The following is a 15,404-nucleotide window of genomic DNA, read 5'->3' on the forward strand; positions in this document are numbered from 1 at the left end:
TAATATTGTTTAAAGATCATGTTTCATTAAGATATTTTGTAAATGTCTAACTTAAATATATCAAAACTTGAGTGAATGCAGTTGCGTACATCATTTGAACAACTTTAAAGGGAATTTTCTCAATATTTCAGATTTTCAAATAGTTATCTCAGACAAATATTGTCCTATGCAAACTAACCATAAATCAATGGAAAGCTTATTTATTTGACTTTCAAATAATCAAATATTGACCCTTATTGAAATGATAAATTGACTGGTTTTGTGGTCCAGGTTTACATATAGAGAAGAGCAGTGTTCGAATTATGTCAAAGATTATGGGGGTCCCCTAGCTAAGCCTTACCTCCCCGCCAAAGCCCCCCATCATTACAGGGTTGCCGTGATTTCACAAAGTAAGATGTGTTCCTGGGATGTTTTGTTGGTCCTGGATCAACGTTGTAATCAAAGAAACCCCAAATTACCATTTACTCAAACCTTAACCATTTTCTACCACGCAAATTAGTGTGAAATTGTAGTTTGAGATACATTTTTTTGAAAGCCCCTAACCCAATCCTAAATCTGTCAATTCCTCCAGAAAACAGCACGAGGCGCACCTTATAGTTTACATTTATTTTAGACAGAAATCTTTTTAATTTAATGTAAAGTTGGGACAAATAATGGACAGTATCGCTTTGTGGACCCCCTGATTTATATTTTTGTGCTTTATAGTGGGTTCCTCAATGCTTATGGGAGATTCGGGACCACCCTAGCTCCCCCTCGTTTCAAACACTGGAGGAGAGGCTAAAAGTAAGGAAAGATGAGACAACATTTATTAAGCTGTTCATGTTCTTAATCTTGTCTAACCTGCTATTTAGCAAGTGGATGTGTTAAAGTGCATTTTAAGATTATTTATAGTATATGTTTCCTATACACACGACAATGTTAGACATCATAAATTTGACATACAACGTTTTATTTTTCTTGCCACTTTAGTGTCATTCTGAGCACCTTGACAGGTGAGCTCTTCTTTTTTTTTTTTACAAACATTTTTCTTTAAAACTTCAGTAAATATCACACAATACACCAAGGTACAGAGGTGAAACGGATGAACAGGACATCAAATACATACTGTATCACATTGAGGTGAACAGACAACAGACACGAGAAAATATTAAACCCAAAAAAGAATAATAGCATTGGAATATAAAATAAAATACCATATTATTAATAATTATTATTATAGAATGCCAAAATAAACTTGATACAAGCATAAAATACTCAAAAGAGAATTTGTCTGTACACTTTTTACATAATGGCCAGTGCCAGGCACCTGTTTGGGAAAAATAAACGCAGATTGTATAAAATCTGAGGAAAAAAAATTCAGTGCAGAAGCAGCTTACAGCTGTGGTAAAATTCTACAAAGACAACTAGTGGGACTATACAATTGTTGTGTCTACTTGTAACACTTGTGTGCTGCAGCATTTTACTGTGTGGTCACTTTTATACGCAACAGTAGATGGGTACGATGATGCAATGGGGTACACACACCAAAGTCTCATTCCCCTTTTAAGAGGAAGAATAAACTCAGTTCTGCGTAACCTCAACCATTTATTCTCATGAGGTAGCATGTGAGACATCTCTGAAACCTGACCACAACGGACAAGACCATCTTTAGACGGCAATTATTTATCATACACTTTGTACAGTCTGTCTGCTAGCTCAGACTGACATTTCTGAAAGGGCTTCGACTCTAATTTGGCTAAATGTCAGGTAAATCGTAATGTCATGTAAGCATTGGTCACAGCGAACTTTAAAGAAGGTTTCTTTACAGCGGTTCTCAAACTAGGAGGCCGCAAGATGGTGCCCAGTTTTTATGAAATCGTTTTTGTTAAATTCTGTGTAATTAAACATCAGAAAAAATAAGGCATCTAACCAACAGCATTGTTTAAATTGTTTCGTTCCGTAATTTTTTGTGGGGATGCGCGGAAAAGTTTGAGAACCACTGCAATATAGTAAATTGATGGACAAGATGTGAAAGGTCATTTTACTGGTAAGTGTTGACCTACGACTGACTGAAACACTATGAACAAGACATTCAGGTATCAGTCAATCAATGTGATGCATAAAGGTGAATTCAATGAAATAAAAAATATACTGGAAGCATCAAACATGAACAATCGAAAAGAGCTGTACAAGAATCCAAATACTAAAAAGTAGACAGTGTTCTCCCACTTAAGTTTCTACAATTAAAGACTGACATGTTTTATCCTTGCAAAATATTTCGAAATATGATATGTTTAGTCATGTCACAGTATTATATAATCCAAGTGCTTAAATAATGCTAAGGTCAAAAGGCATAATTGGAGAGTGAGACAGGCATAAATCTTTTGAGGTTTTTCTTGTGAAATCACTAAGGAGAAAAGGACTCGTCTTTAACTCCATGAACTTGTAGGGACAACTACGTATTGGGTTCAGAAACTACCCATTAACTAGGCTAAGCTACAAACATGGCAGAGTTATGTAAATATATAAAGGGAAGAGTAGTCAAAACTTGCTATACAAAGTCATTTTGTAGGTTTGTTGTGAAAGGGCCCCTTTACTGTCTTCTACTCTTAAAAATAAAGGTGCTACAAAAGGTTCCATTAAAGAACAATTTTTAGTTCCCCTTTTCTTTTTGAAGTCTAAGTAACGTTTTCCACCTTTTGTGAAACCGCAAGGGTCTCTGGATGTTAAAGGTTCTTTATGGAATCTTGCAGGTTCTTCTAATCTATGGCAAAGTGTGGCACCTTTATTTTTAAGAGTGTAGGAACCCCTTTGAGTTACTAATATAAGTGCTTATGAAAGACAGTGTAGGAACAGAGCTGCATTAAAGGTCACATCTTCGCTTTTGACAAGAGAACAGACCAGAAACACAAGTTACACTTTCTTTTTGTTTTTGTTGTGGGGTATAAGCATTTCATGCAATTAACTGGTACCCTTTAACTTTCTGTAGGATGATAAAGATAACATTGATCCATCTTAGCTGTATTAATGTATCTCACATCCTGCTTCAGTCACGTTTCTTATTTCTGCTACCTCGTCCTCCTGATACCCTCTTCCCACTGTCCTTCCTTCCCTCTTCGTTCTCTCTGAAGGGAGATTGTTGTGTGCAAAGTTCATCTAACATCTCACTCTCCACGTCCTTGCTTCCAGAACTGCTGCCTTGCTGCTGGTTAACCTGCGCTAACGCCAGGTACGGATGCTGAGGCAGAGCGGAATCAGGTGACGTAGCAGCTGTCGTAACTGAACTGCAGACATCTTGGGAACCACCGTTGGATAGTGCTCTATATTTGAGCCTTAACTTGTGTGGCAGAGCAGTGGCTTTCATTTCACCTTGATAGTCCCCATACTGGCATGTGTCACCAGTGGCCATGGTGGGCGATGATGCTGATTGGTGGATGACGTGATAGCCACCAGTATCAGAGCAAGAGGATGAGGGAGATTCATCGTCAGTAGAGGCTTCCTTGTCTGAGCTGCGAGGGTCACCGTCACTTGAAGAGGTGTCCTTGCCTGAGGAGGAGTGCTCTTGATAGAAGCCATCTGTTCTTGGGCAACCCTCATACGTTAGAACAGGGGGCTCCTCGTTCAGAGTGCCGAGGTAGGGATTTGACCGCTGGTATACATGGGATTTTCCAACTTCGCTGAGCAGATCTGGGGCAAATGAATCCAGATCTTGCGCCTGGCTTCTGCATTGTCCTTGAACACTCTGGTCTTTTTGCTGTATGACAAACCGTCTGTTTTCCCCAGCATCTGCTTTGCCATTGGTGAACTCGTAATTTGGTGAATCCAAAGATCTCCTTGCCAACTGCTGTGCCACCTCTGAGAGAGTCTCTAAACCATCAGGTCTTAAAGGCAGATTGCACCCTGTTTGCGTTAAATGAGTGATTTGTCCATTTTGCTGTGGCTGAGACACCACCTGCTGCTCCATGTCCTCAATCCTTTGGCTCTCAACGGGGTAGGAGCTGCTTCCAGAGCGGAAAAGGATGACACTTCTTTGGGGCGTGGCAGATGGAGGAACTGGGGTGTTGACACCCTCTCGCTGCTCCCTTTCTTGCGGCTGGTGAGTCTCTAGTCGTACATGATGGCCATTGAACATGCCATTAAGAACACTTGCCTCAAGCCTGTTAATGTCCATTCCAGAGCTCTCATGCTTAATGTCATAGTTTATGGGTTCAGGGCTGTCCCGTGAAGATCCATCGGACATGTCCGATAGCGATCCACGGGGAGAGTACTTGAGTGAGTGGCGTTCACCTCTGGTTGGCTGCTCGGCCTCTGAGGAATCAGAGTTCATCATGACCTGAGAAGCACTGGAGTATCCGCTGCTTGAGTAATATGGATTTCCAGATGTTGCTCCGGTACCATTAGCACCATTAGTCATTGTCTCAGTGCCATTGCTGATCTGCTGGGTCTTCTCCATGTAGGAGGCTGAACTTATGAGTCCGAATCTCAATTTTAATTGCAGGAGTTCTGTCTTCAGTCGCACATTCTCCTCGTTCAGTGCCATGACTCTGTTCTCCAATACCATGTCATTGAGTCGCCGCTTCTCTCTTGACCTTTTGGCAGCCTCGTTATTCTTGCGTCGTTTTTCCCAGTAGCACGCATCCTTTTTCTCATCCGAGATGAATTCACGCTTTCTCCGACAGCTTGTGTTGGGTTTTGGTTTTATTAGTCTGCCTTGACGAGTTGAGTTAGAGATTTGAGGAGATGGTAAACTTTCGCTGTAGTTTGAGAATGTTTCTAAAGTGTCCAAGTTGGCACTGTTGTTTTGCGTAGGAAGATTTAGGCTTTCCATTGCGGTCCTATCGAGGCCAGTCTGTATAACTGACATTCAGTGGACATTGAAAATTTGAGTAGTAGTATTAAAGGGTGAACTGCACTAAATTTCCTTTTGTTTTAACCAATCCTTAAAACTTTCAAGTCTCCAGACTGGTCAAAAAGATAAGAAGAAGATGAAACGCAACAAAAACAACCGTCATTGGATACGTGTGTTTTGCGTTTCTTCTCTAAAAAAGAGAAAAGTCCTTTTTGTGTTTAGCTTGTTTTCAATTCTGATTAAAGACAATATAAGTTTGTTGGCTTGGAAAAGGTCCTCCAGAAATAGTTGAAGCCCAGTCGCTTTGTGTTATCGATGATATAGAATGATCTTGTTCTTTTCAGGAACCTTCATAAAGTTGTTTATTATTCATGAGATCTGTCTCGGTTCACTGTTTTGTCCCAGTCTGAGTTGAGCAGATCTGCAGAGACAATGAAACACAATTGGGTTACTGAGAATGTGTCTTGATGATTTATTAAACGCAACTACAACATACAATTGAGGTAAAAATAGAACAGTAAAAACAAAGCAGAATGACAAAGTTGCTGAACAATTCATTATTTTACTTCACTGCATTGGTGTTGTAGTTGTGTGTACATTAAAGGTATCCTTTAGAAAGATATCTTGATGGAAATGCAACATAATATACATAGAACTATATTATCAGTGGGGTATAAAGACCTTACATAATCAACTGTACTATTTTTATTATCTTAGAATGAGCAATTTATTCTACATACACTGCGGATCTCCTTACATAGAATTTGCCGCCATGTTTCTACAGAGCGTGTTTCATTCATACGTTGTCTCAGAATAGGGCTTTTGACATAAAATAGCACTAGCGAAAAACTTTCTTTGCAAATAAAGTAAAAAAAAAACGTATCTTGGCCACAACTGAAATGTTATGTTATCCCAGTATCCTAAGAGCTCTACAGAAATGTAGGTCAGTGGAGTAATAGCACTTGTACTTCGAGATCATGCCGCTCTGCAGTAGGACACGTATTGCGTAAGATACTGCACAGTCACATAATCTCAAACCAGACTGAACCAGACTTCTTTAAACGTTTATTTGAGATGAAACATTTATGTATACTAATAATAACTGAACCATTTGGTTCATCAGTAGTGAGCACAGTGTAATTCACTGTTTACTATGTGCAAAATCAAGCGTATCACTAAAGCGTACATGGAAATTCCTTGCACATTAGAAAGCCAAACTTTTTAAAGGATTTCTTATTGTTCAATTTGATTCACTTTACAGTTGACTTGACAGATGGTGCTACATTGTTCTGTATTAGAAAACGAGACTAGTCTTTTTGTTTTCAGATCGAGTGGTTATTTACATTGTAAAGTTATTAGGTCTTTCTTTTTGATTAGTTTGCCCGTGTATATTGTGCAGCTTATCGTGAGAATCTGAGTTTGTGTTACATAACACTGGGGGAACTATTACAACATCTCCAAAACACAACCTCAACCAAACAAAAAAAGAGGAAGAGTAATATAAATTAAAAACAGGAACACTTTTTCAAAACCAAAATAAAACTCTGAATAAAACTATTCCAGTAGCTCAACTGGTTAACACAAAAGGTTATTGGTTCCATTCTCAGGAAAAATACATACTGATAAAAATGTATACTTTGAAAGTTGCTTAGGATAAAACCCTCTCCCAAATGCATAAAACGTGGCTGTTCAATTAATTACCCAAATAATATACCCTGAAGATGGTCTTTTGACCGAAAGCTTGGAAAGGTTATTAAAACCGGCTGCTAAAAGGATTTAAGTGTGCAGACGTCTTTATTTTTAATTAATAACCCAACAAAATCAATCATTTTACTTTGCACTTTACATTGTGGATAACTTCTGCACTTTGGTCAACCTCACAACATTATGGTACATCCCATACATGGAATCATGGAAGTATTTGGTTCATGTATGACCCTCTGTCTGTAGGAACACAATGTGAACACAGGGGAGGGTGCGCGTATGTCCCACTGACCTAGAAACCGGCTGCTCCGTAAACACGGTACGTGCGTGCGCGCGCCTGATCCAAAGCCGCGCTGCAAAATAGGTCAGTGGAGCGGCAATAGTACGTGCGTGTCTGTGAGAGAGATTGTGCGCGCCTGAGCAAGCGGTGAGGAATTATAGTGCGACCAAAAATAGTGTGCTCGGGTGAGGGAGGAGTTGAGGATTCCAATTGGGGGACGAGAGTGGAATTTACCAGCACTGCGGAGGTACGAAAAAGAGCGAATACGTCAGCAGGAGAATATTAGAATCAGGTCATGACAACAGCGCTGATGCACTACATTTTTAGATATCCAGGAAAGGTTACACAATTATTGCTTCTGCCTTTGCATCACAGGACTTGTAAATGTCAAATATTGTCCAGGTTGTGGCACAATGCCAGACTGTTACTATACTAGTTAAGGAATGACTTTAGGACATGTTGATCCATATGGTATCCATATGGCTAATGAACAATTGATACACTAATGGCTCATTCATTACAATTAAAGAAAATGGGAAAGATGTAACTCTATCTCACATGCTTATTGCTATTTTCGGTTTCTTCGGCACGTTTACCTTTCCTTTTCTAAGAACCAGAGGCCGCAATTCAGGAAATAGGTTGAGGTCAAGGCAAACGCAGTTATGCACCATCCCATATGGATAGTGTTTACAACTGGAAGCCTGTCTGCATGTGTCTGCCCAGTCACATGCAGGCAGAACGGCAACGCATCCAGTCGTTCTTCTTTAAAGCCAATTAGGCCAGTACGACTGTGAGATATATTGTGTACTGGCTAGACTCATAATTAAATGGGTTAATGCTGAAGGCATTAAACTGTAAAAAAATTATGTCAGGACATACATATTTCTTAGGTTATGGAAGATTAGACATTGTTTTTGTTACTAAATAGTGCAAATGTTTTAGTGAGGTTAGAGCTCTAGTATAACTCTGTGGTAGGGAATTGCATTACCTGCGCAAGAGGTCATGGGTTCGAGCCCAACCAACACACATGCTGATAAAAAATGTATAAATTGTAATGAACTGTAAGTCGCTTTGGATAACTCTCTATTATATATAGAGCTATTATTATACAAAGTCTGATGTAATTATATTTCAAAAAGATGCCAAGATGTTTGGGTGCAATGTGAGGCTGTTTCAGATTCCTGGCATTGCTGAGCAGGGAGTGGTAGAACTGTTAACTTTTAGTCTTTATAAACAGAGCATAAAGACTTCACGACCGTGAATTTGTCCCCGCCCTATATACAAATTACGCAATATTTGGCTTTAAACATCTGTCTGTTACAAACCCGCCACACTCATCCAAACAAAACTTTTACGCAATTAACCACGTAGACGTGTGAAAACGCTAAGACTAGAAAACGACCAGTTAACAATTTAATTAAAACAACTCGGTTATAACATAAGTAGTCGCGGCACGCTGGGTGGCCGCTAAACGCTCAGCCAATAATTCACAGCATTGCGAAGCATTGTCCTAATGGGAGACGGCAGCCGCGCCACGCGTTATTTTACAACCGTATGCTTTGAAATAAACGCTGACTTGCAATTTAGTTATCGCCGTGTATGCGTTGCGTTAGCGAATTATACAGGAATTACCGCCGCAATGCATAGACATCCACCGACCCCACGGACACTCGCGCGTTGGGATTTCGTAATGATCACCACCTCCCCCACGCCACGACCGTCTCGACTTGACATTGAATGTGAACGTAGGCTATGCAATGCACAATGCAAACGATTAACTGTTGCTACCTTACACTTCACAAAAGGTCACGAAGGCGTGAATCGTGATGAACAATAAAGAAACAACACGAATGATTTCACAGAGATGTGCGTTTAAGAGTGACGCCGACCCCGATGTCGGTTTCCATGTGAACAATAACATGCCCTGACCACGTTGCAAGGTAAAGCCTAGCATACAACTGCCTAGCCTGCTACAGTACTGCATTATAATAAATATGACGCAATACACATTTCACAGAAAAAAACGACCCGTGTATAAACTCACCTATGTGAAATCTCAAATTCCTTTTGTTAAACGGAGGAATCCGCTTTTAGTCACGAGTCGATGTGTCCTCCGCGATTCTCTGTGCTGTTTCGTGTCCCGATCGTGTCGTTTCGCTGGGTTTCTTCTCTTTACAACTTCACATCGGCATGAAAATGTCCCGCGTGGGTCGTGATCCAGTCACCCGGCTTTGTGTCGATTAATGTGACTCCCTTAATGTGCTGCTATTCGCCGTCTCTCTCACTCCCTCCCTACTCGTCCTTATGTTATGTCGGAGGCTTTGCTCCAGTTTTCCTCTCTCTCCCTCTCTCTCTCTACACACACACACTCTCTCTCATTCTCCTCGTCGTCCTCAAATGTGTGTTAGTAGGTCAGCGGTTGCATAACATGGAGCTTTGGGTGCCTAGTCACGTTTTTGTTCGTCGTGGCTATAGATACATAACTCCAGGTGAAATGTTTGAGGTGGAGCCGGGGTGGTCAAAATAAAACTGTTCTCCGTTTTAAAGTTACGGCATGTGGTTGGATTACCGATCACAGATACGGCAGTGGCTGTGTACCGGGGTGCAGTTTGGTCTTCATTGAACTAAACTGAGAGAGAGAGGAGGTTACGAGACTGAAACTGTTGCATAAATATCCAAACTTACATAAAGACGTTTTGGTAGTTGACACGGATAAATGTGTCATTATGAAACGATTTAAATATCCAATGTCGGTCTGTCATATATTTGTTCCGGTTATTTATCCATCTGTCTGTCCTCCACTTGTCACTTTACCTGTCGGTGTATCCATCTGCTGTCTGTCTGTCTTCTGCCTGTCTGTCAATTTATTTGTATATCCAAATATATTTTTTCTGTATGTCTATCCATTTGTCTGTCTGTCTTATCCTTCTGTCTGTCTGTCTGTCTGTCTGTCTGTTTGTTTGTTTGCATGTCTGTCTTTTTGTCCTATTTGTCTGTCCTTTTTGTCTGTTCATCCTTCTGTCTGTCTATCCACCTGCCTGACCCCATTTGTCTGTCTGTCTGTCTCTCTGTCTTATCCTTCTTTCCGTTCTATTTGTCTGTCTATCCATCTGCCTGATCCCATCTATCTGTCTGTCTTATCCTTCTTTCCGTATTTGTCTGTGTATCCAACTATCCATTAGTCTGCCTGTCTTATCCTTCTGTTTGTTTGTTTGTTTGTCTGTCTGTGTGTCTTTCTGAACCTTTTTTCTGTCTGTCTGTCTATCCATCTACCTGACTGTCCGTCTACTTGTCTGTCTCTCTTATTTTTCTTTCAGTCCTATTTGTCTGTGTATCCGTCTGTCTGACTGTCTTATCCTTCTGTCTGGTTTGTTTGTTTGTTTGTCTATCTATCTATCTGTCTGTCTGTCTGTCTGTCTGTCTGTCAATTTATTTGTCTGGGTATCCAACTGTTTTATCTGTCTGAATATCTGTCTGCCTGTCTTATCCTTCTGTCTGTTTGTTTATCTGTCTTTATGAACCTTCTTTCTGTCCTCTCAGTCTGTCATTTTTCTGTCTATCCATCTGCCTGACTGTCAGTCCATCTATCTGCCCATTTGTCTGTCTGTCTGTCTATCAATCTGTCTGTCTGTCTGTCTTATCCGTCGTTCAGTCTTATTTTTCTGTGTATCTGTCTGTCTGCCTGTCTTATCCTTCTGTTTGTTTGTTTGTTTGTTTGTTTGTCTATCTATCTATCTGTCTGTATTTATTTGTCTGTGTATCCAACTGTTTTATCTGTCTGTCTGTCTATCCATCTGTCTGTCTGCCTGTCTTATCCCTCTGTCTGTTTATTTATCTCTTTTTCTGAACCTTTTTCTGTCCAATCAGTCTGTCCTTTTTCTGTCTATCCATCTGACTGACAGTCCATCTGTCTGTCCATTTGTCTGCCTATATATCTGTCTGTCTGCCTGGCTTGTCCTTCTGTTTGTCTATCTATCTGTCTGTCTATTTATCCATCTGTCTGTGTCTGTCTGTATGTCTATCCATCTGTTTGCCTGCCTGTCTTATCCTTCTGTCTGTTTATCTGTCTTTCTGAACCTTCTTTCTGTCTTATCCGTCTGTCCTTTTTTCTGTCTGTTTGTCAGTCCGTCCTTCTCCATCTGCCTAACTATCCGTCCATCTATCTGCCATTTGTCTGCCTATATATTTGTCTGTCTGTCTGTCTATCTAGCTTTCCGTCTGGTTGTCTTATCCTTCTTTCAGTCTTATTTGTCTGTGTGTCTGTCTGTCCTATCTTTTTTGTGTCTGTCTGTTATTTATCTGTGTATCCAACTGTTCTATCTGTCTGTCTGCCTGTCTTATACTTCTGTCGTTTTGTCTGTCTGTCTGTATTTCTGAACCTTCTTACTGTCCTATTTGTCTGTCCTTTATCTGTCTGTCTGTCTATCCATCTGCCTGACTGTACGTCCATCTATGTGTCAATTTGTCTGTCTATATATCTGTCTGTATATCCATATTTCCATCTGTCTGTCTATCTACCTGTCTGTCTCTCTGTCTTATCCTTCTTTCAGTCCTTTTTGTCTGTCTGTCTGTCCGTCCACCCGCCCATCTATCCATCTGCCTGACTGTTCGTCCATCTCTCTGTCTATCCATTGTTTGCCTGTATGTATGTATATTCATCTTTCTGTCTGTCTGTCTTATCCTTCTTTCAGTCTTTTTTGTCCATCCGTCCGCCCATCTATCTTATTTGTTTCTGTTTTTGTATCAGTCCTATTTGTTTCTGTGTGTGTGTGTGTTTGTTTAGCTGTCTGTCTGTATGTCTGTCTATCCTTTTTTCAAGTGCTATTTGTCTGTCTGTCTGCCTGTCTGTCTGTCTGTCTGTCGGTCATGTCTCTTTCCTTATTGCAAAAAACTGTGATATGCATAGTGTGATATGAAAAAAAAGGATTTCCTTTTTGCACTAATACGATAATTCCGGTATATTGCGCAGCCCTTTTTGTGTGTCTGTCTGTCTATCTATCTATCATCCAAAAGAGCAGTCTACTGCTGACAGGATAGTTTATTTAAAGAATTCCCTGTACTTACTGTTCCACTTATAAAACACGATATAGGTCAAGGATGCCATCCAAGAACAGGAAGGCAGTTCAGATAACATTCTCACCATTATTTGTTTATGCACTCGAACATATTTTCAGTTGTGCCTTCATGCCCATGAGAATGTTTGTGTGCAAATCAAGTATTACACAACATAAATACATAAAAAGTTTCTTCCTGTTTATATTTCGACATCTTCCCTGACATAAAAAACCCCGATATGGGCACCAGTTGAGTTCTCAGAAGACTATAAATTGTTTGTACTGTATGTACCCGCTTAAGGTATTATCACATGCACTTTGATGTCATGATTTGTGCTTTAAAACATTTTCTCCTTGACTGACTGACGTGTACAATGCCACTCAGCTATTATGTATTTTTAATGCACCAATAACCTTAAGGCATCTTTGACAATCTTTATATCATCCAACTCTATGACCTTGCTGAAATCATGGCAGAATAATGCAAAGAGCAAGATATATAAGATAAGCCTACGTTATGCCTACACCACCACCTCACGCACTCTTCATTCATCTGTTGTGGTGATGACAGACATTATACAGATTGGGGGTGTTGGCCTTGAACTTGCCAATCCTTCCCCCTCCGCATTCTCCCCGATTCACTCACAGCTGCGTCTGCTACAGTTCCCTAGGCAACCGTTATGCTGCCTGCCTAGCAACTGGTTTTCCCTTCCCACCCCCTTCACGTCCCCTTCTTGCGGAGAGGGGTTGATGAGGGGTGCTGGAAGAGACAAAGAACCCAATGTGTGCTTATCTGGATCAGTAAGTAGTGTAGGCATCCTCTGTTGAGCTTTACTGTGTGAGCAACCTCAGTCGCCAATCCAGTAGTAAGATCCAATGAAAGGAGATATTTTGTTTTGGGGGGCAATATTTTGAAATGCGGCCATATTTTCATTCACAAAAAGCAGAATGCTTAATAAATGTAACACCTTTTTGTTCAAATCTCTGTAGATATTTTATAGTCATGCCTGTTTTTTGTATGTAATTAAGTGCAGAATAGGAATGCACTTATAAACGTTAGGATGGACTACTTTAAAAAAATGCACTATTTTATAATAATTACTGCATCAACCAATATACAGTAAAGACGATGGTTGACAGAGCCCCAAAATTTTAATTTTCGTGCTTCAGTTGATTAAAAACACCATATTTTTAATAAATCTACCCCCACACTCTATCAAAATAGTACTTTTAAAGGTTCATATTATGAGATTGTTTTTAAGACGTAAAATAATTATTTGGTGTCCCCAGAGTGCATATGTGAATTTTAGCTCAAAATACCCCACAGATAATTTATTATAGCATGCCACTTTGTTGGTGCAAGCAAAATGTGCCATTTTTGGGTGTGTCACCTTAAATGCAAATGAGCTGATAGGAGCACTGGGGCCTGGTCCAACCAGACTCTCGTACATTCATTTCATTTGTACAGAGAGTCTGGCCACGCTCCATTTCAAAGCGTAACTTCCGTTAAGGGGGGTCCTCTGTTGAAGTTTAAAACTATTGGATCTGCCCAGAGTCCCTCAGGATCTGCCATAGGCGATCGCTAACGTGTGGTCGTGACGTATATCATGCGCCGAAACCGTACGGAAACAACAAGTCCGAATACTCAGACCAACAAAACTTAGCAAACCTGGTTCTTGCTCCGGCTTTTACTTCTGTATATTTGGCAGTTTTGCAACAACTGACCGAATAGCTTTTCTCACGTCTTTCTCCGCTGCCATTACCGAACAACAACTCAAACTGACGCACGACCTCAACGTCATCGTTCTTAGCCACCCACCTCTGTTCGCTGATTGGACCTGCAGATTTTTGCAGAAGAAAACGAAACTCTACACAGCAGTCCCAGACGTAGTACTGAAGCGAAATGAAAATTAAGCGGAAGCACGTAGGAGGGCAGAGCCAGGGTACTGGGAACCCAATTATAGCAACATGGAAAAAGTCATGTGACCCCTTATAAGCATCTAGCAGATGGCTTTATCTTAAGTGACTTGCAGTGTAGTGATGCGCGGGTCAGGGTTTTTTCCAACCCGCGGGTCCCACTTTTATGAAATATTTGGCCCACCCCGCACCACTGTATCTATTTTTACAACCCGTACCGCACCGGCCCAAATCCCGCGACCATTAAAATAGACACACTAGGCATTTGTAATGTAAATAAAAAAGGCTTTATTTCAGCCTAAAAGTGCTTGGAAACAGCCATTAGATTACATCGCCGTGTAACCTGGCAATGTAGTGTACTGTTGCCATGTAGGCCTAGTTAATTTAACCTTATCAAAGAGATTAATAAAATATAAAAATATAAATTCCCAAATATTTAATATATGCTACAGGGAATTAGACGCAACACATATTTTATTTTGTTTTTAATGATCCGCCCCAACCCGCCCCGCAATAAAGTTACAATTTCTTTACCCAACGACATACGGCAATCCGTATGTATTTTATGACATGGCTAATTCGTATATATTCATGCAACCACATTTGTAAATTTTTTTGATTTTGCCCCAGTTACATTGGGGTTAGGGGTGGGGTTTCGTTATTAGTTCTTTATATTAATCGTATGTTTTTGTACGATTTACTTCATACTAATTGATATGAATTGGCAAACTTGTAAAATACGTACGAATTCTCATGAGATCTGACTGGTGTGTCAAACTTCTTACCTCTGCGCTGTTAATGCAATGCGTTAACAAGCTACAGGAACAGTTTTAAGGCACTTATAACATTAAATTTACAAGTATAGATAGTCTCTAGAACTAGACAGTCCAAGACATTATCACTTCATAAAATCAACTATGCATGTTTTTTGAAAAGCCTCTGAGTGTATAAACCGTTCAGTGATCTTTTGCTTACTGTTCTTTCTTTTTGCATTGCTTGCATGTTTAGTGGAGAGCACAAATGCATTCGCAAATCAATATCTTTGTCTCTCACAGCCTAAAATAGCCACAGAAGTGCTGATGTTGACATTGGACATGTAGCTGCGATAAGCTGTCCTACAGAAACCTGGACTGTGGGAATCTCTAGAGGAAATAAATTCAGAAATGTTGTTTCTTTACCACTACATCCTCGGGACAGTAACACAAGTTCTGCCTTAACCCAATGTTTCTTATAGCATTGTTTGTCAAGTCGCACTATAAAGAATCAATGGCTATTAAGCTTACATCTTTAAATAGCTGTTTAACCGCTGACGCTGCCATTGAAGCTGTTGCTGTAATTAGTTTCACACTGTGGAAGCCAAATCGACTGTTGCTGCTGTAAAGAGCTGCCCGTCATCTGTACTGATGATAAATGTTATTCTCTTGTTTTGATACCAGAATGGTATCTATCTAAAAATATAGATGACTCATTTTGTTTGCAAGTGCGCACACGTTTTGTCTAATAAAACACTCAAGAATTGGAACGTTCCGCACCCCAGTACCACCTGTCACTATTTAGCAATTATTCAAAGCCTCCTATCCTGTTATGTAAACAAATGTAAGGCTGGAAGGTGTCATTTTTT

The 15,404-nt window shown here is 40.1% G+C and overlaps 1 protein-coding gene and 1 long non-coding RNA gene across 4 annotated transcripts in view; one reads left to right on the forward strand and one right to left on the reverse strand.

Moving 5' to 3' along the window:
* LOC141365867 (uncharacterized) overlaps nucleotides 1-15,404 on the forward strand; it is a 41,771-nt gene that overhangs the window by 16,612 nt on the left and 9,755 nt on the right. The gene's annotated exons all lie outside the window — the stretch shown is intronic.
* Nucleotides 929-9,404, reverse strand: nfil3-5 (nuclear factor, interleukin 3 regulated, member 5). The gene is made up of 2 exons (XM_055212740.2): nucleotides 8,857-9,404; nucleotides 929-5,249 (listed from the first exon to the last, which is right to left on the reverse strand). Exon 2 carries the CDS (start codon nucleotides 4,841-4,843, stop codon nucleotides 3,026-3,028), a length of 1,818 nt encoding a protein of 605 aa, XP_055068715.2. The 5' UTR covers nucleotides 4,844-5,249; nucleotides 8,857-9,404; the 3' UTR covers nucleotides 929-3,025.

This window comes from Misgurnus anguillicaudatus, chromosome 8, assembly GCF_027580225.2.
Source record: "Misgurnus anguillicaudatus chromosome 8, ASM2758022v2, whole genome shotgun sequence".
NCBI classification, from domain to species: Eukaryota; Metazoa; Chordata; class Actinopteri; order Cypriniformes; family Cobitidae; genus Misgurnus; species Misgurnus anguillicaudatus.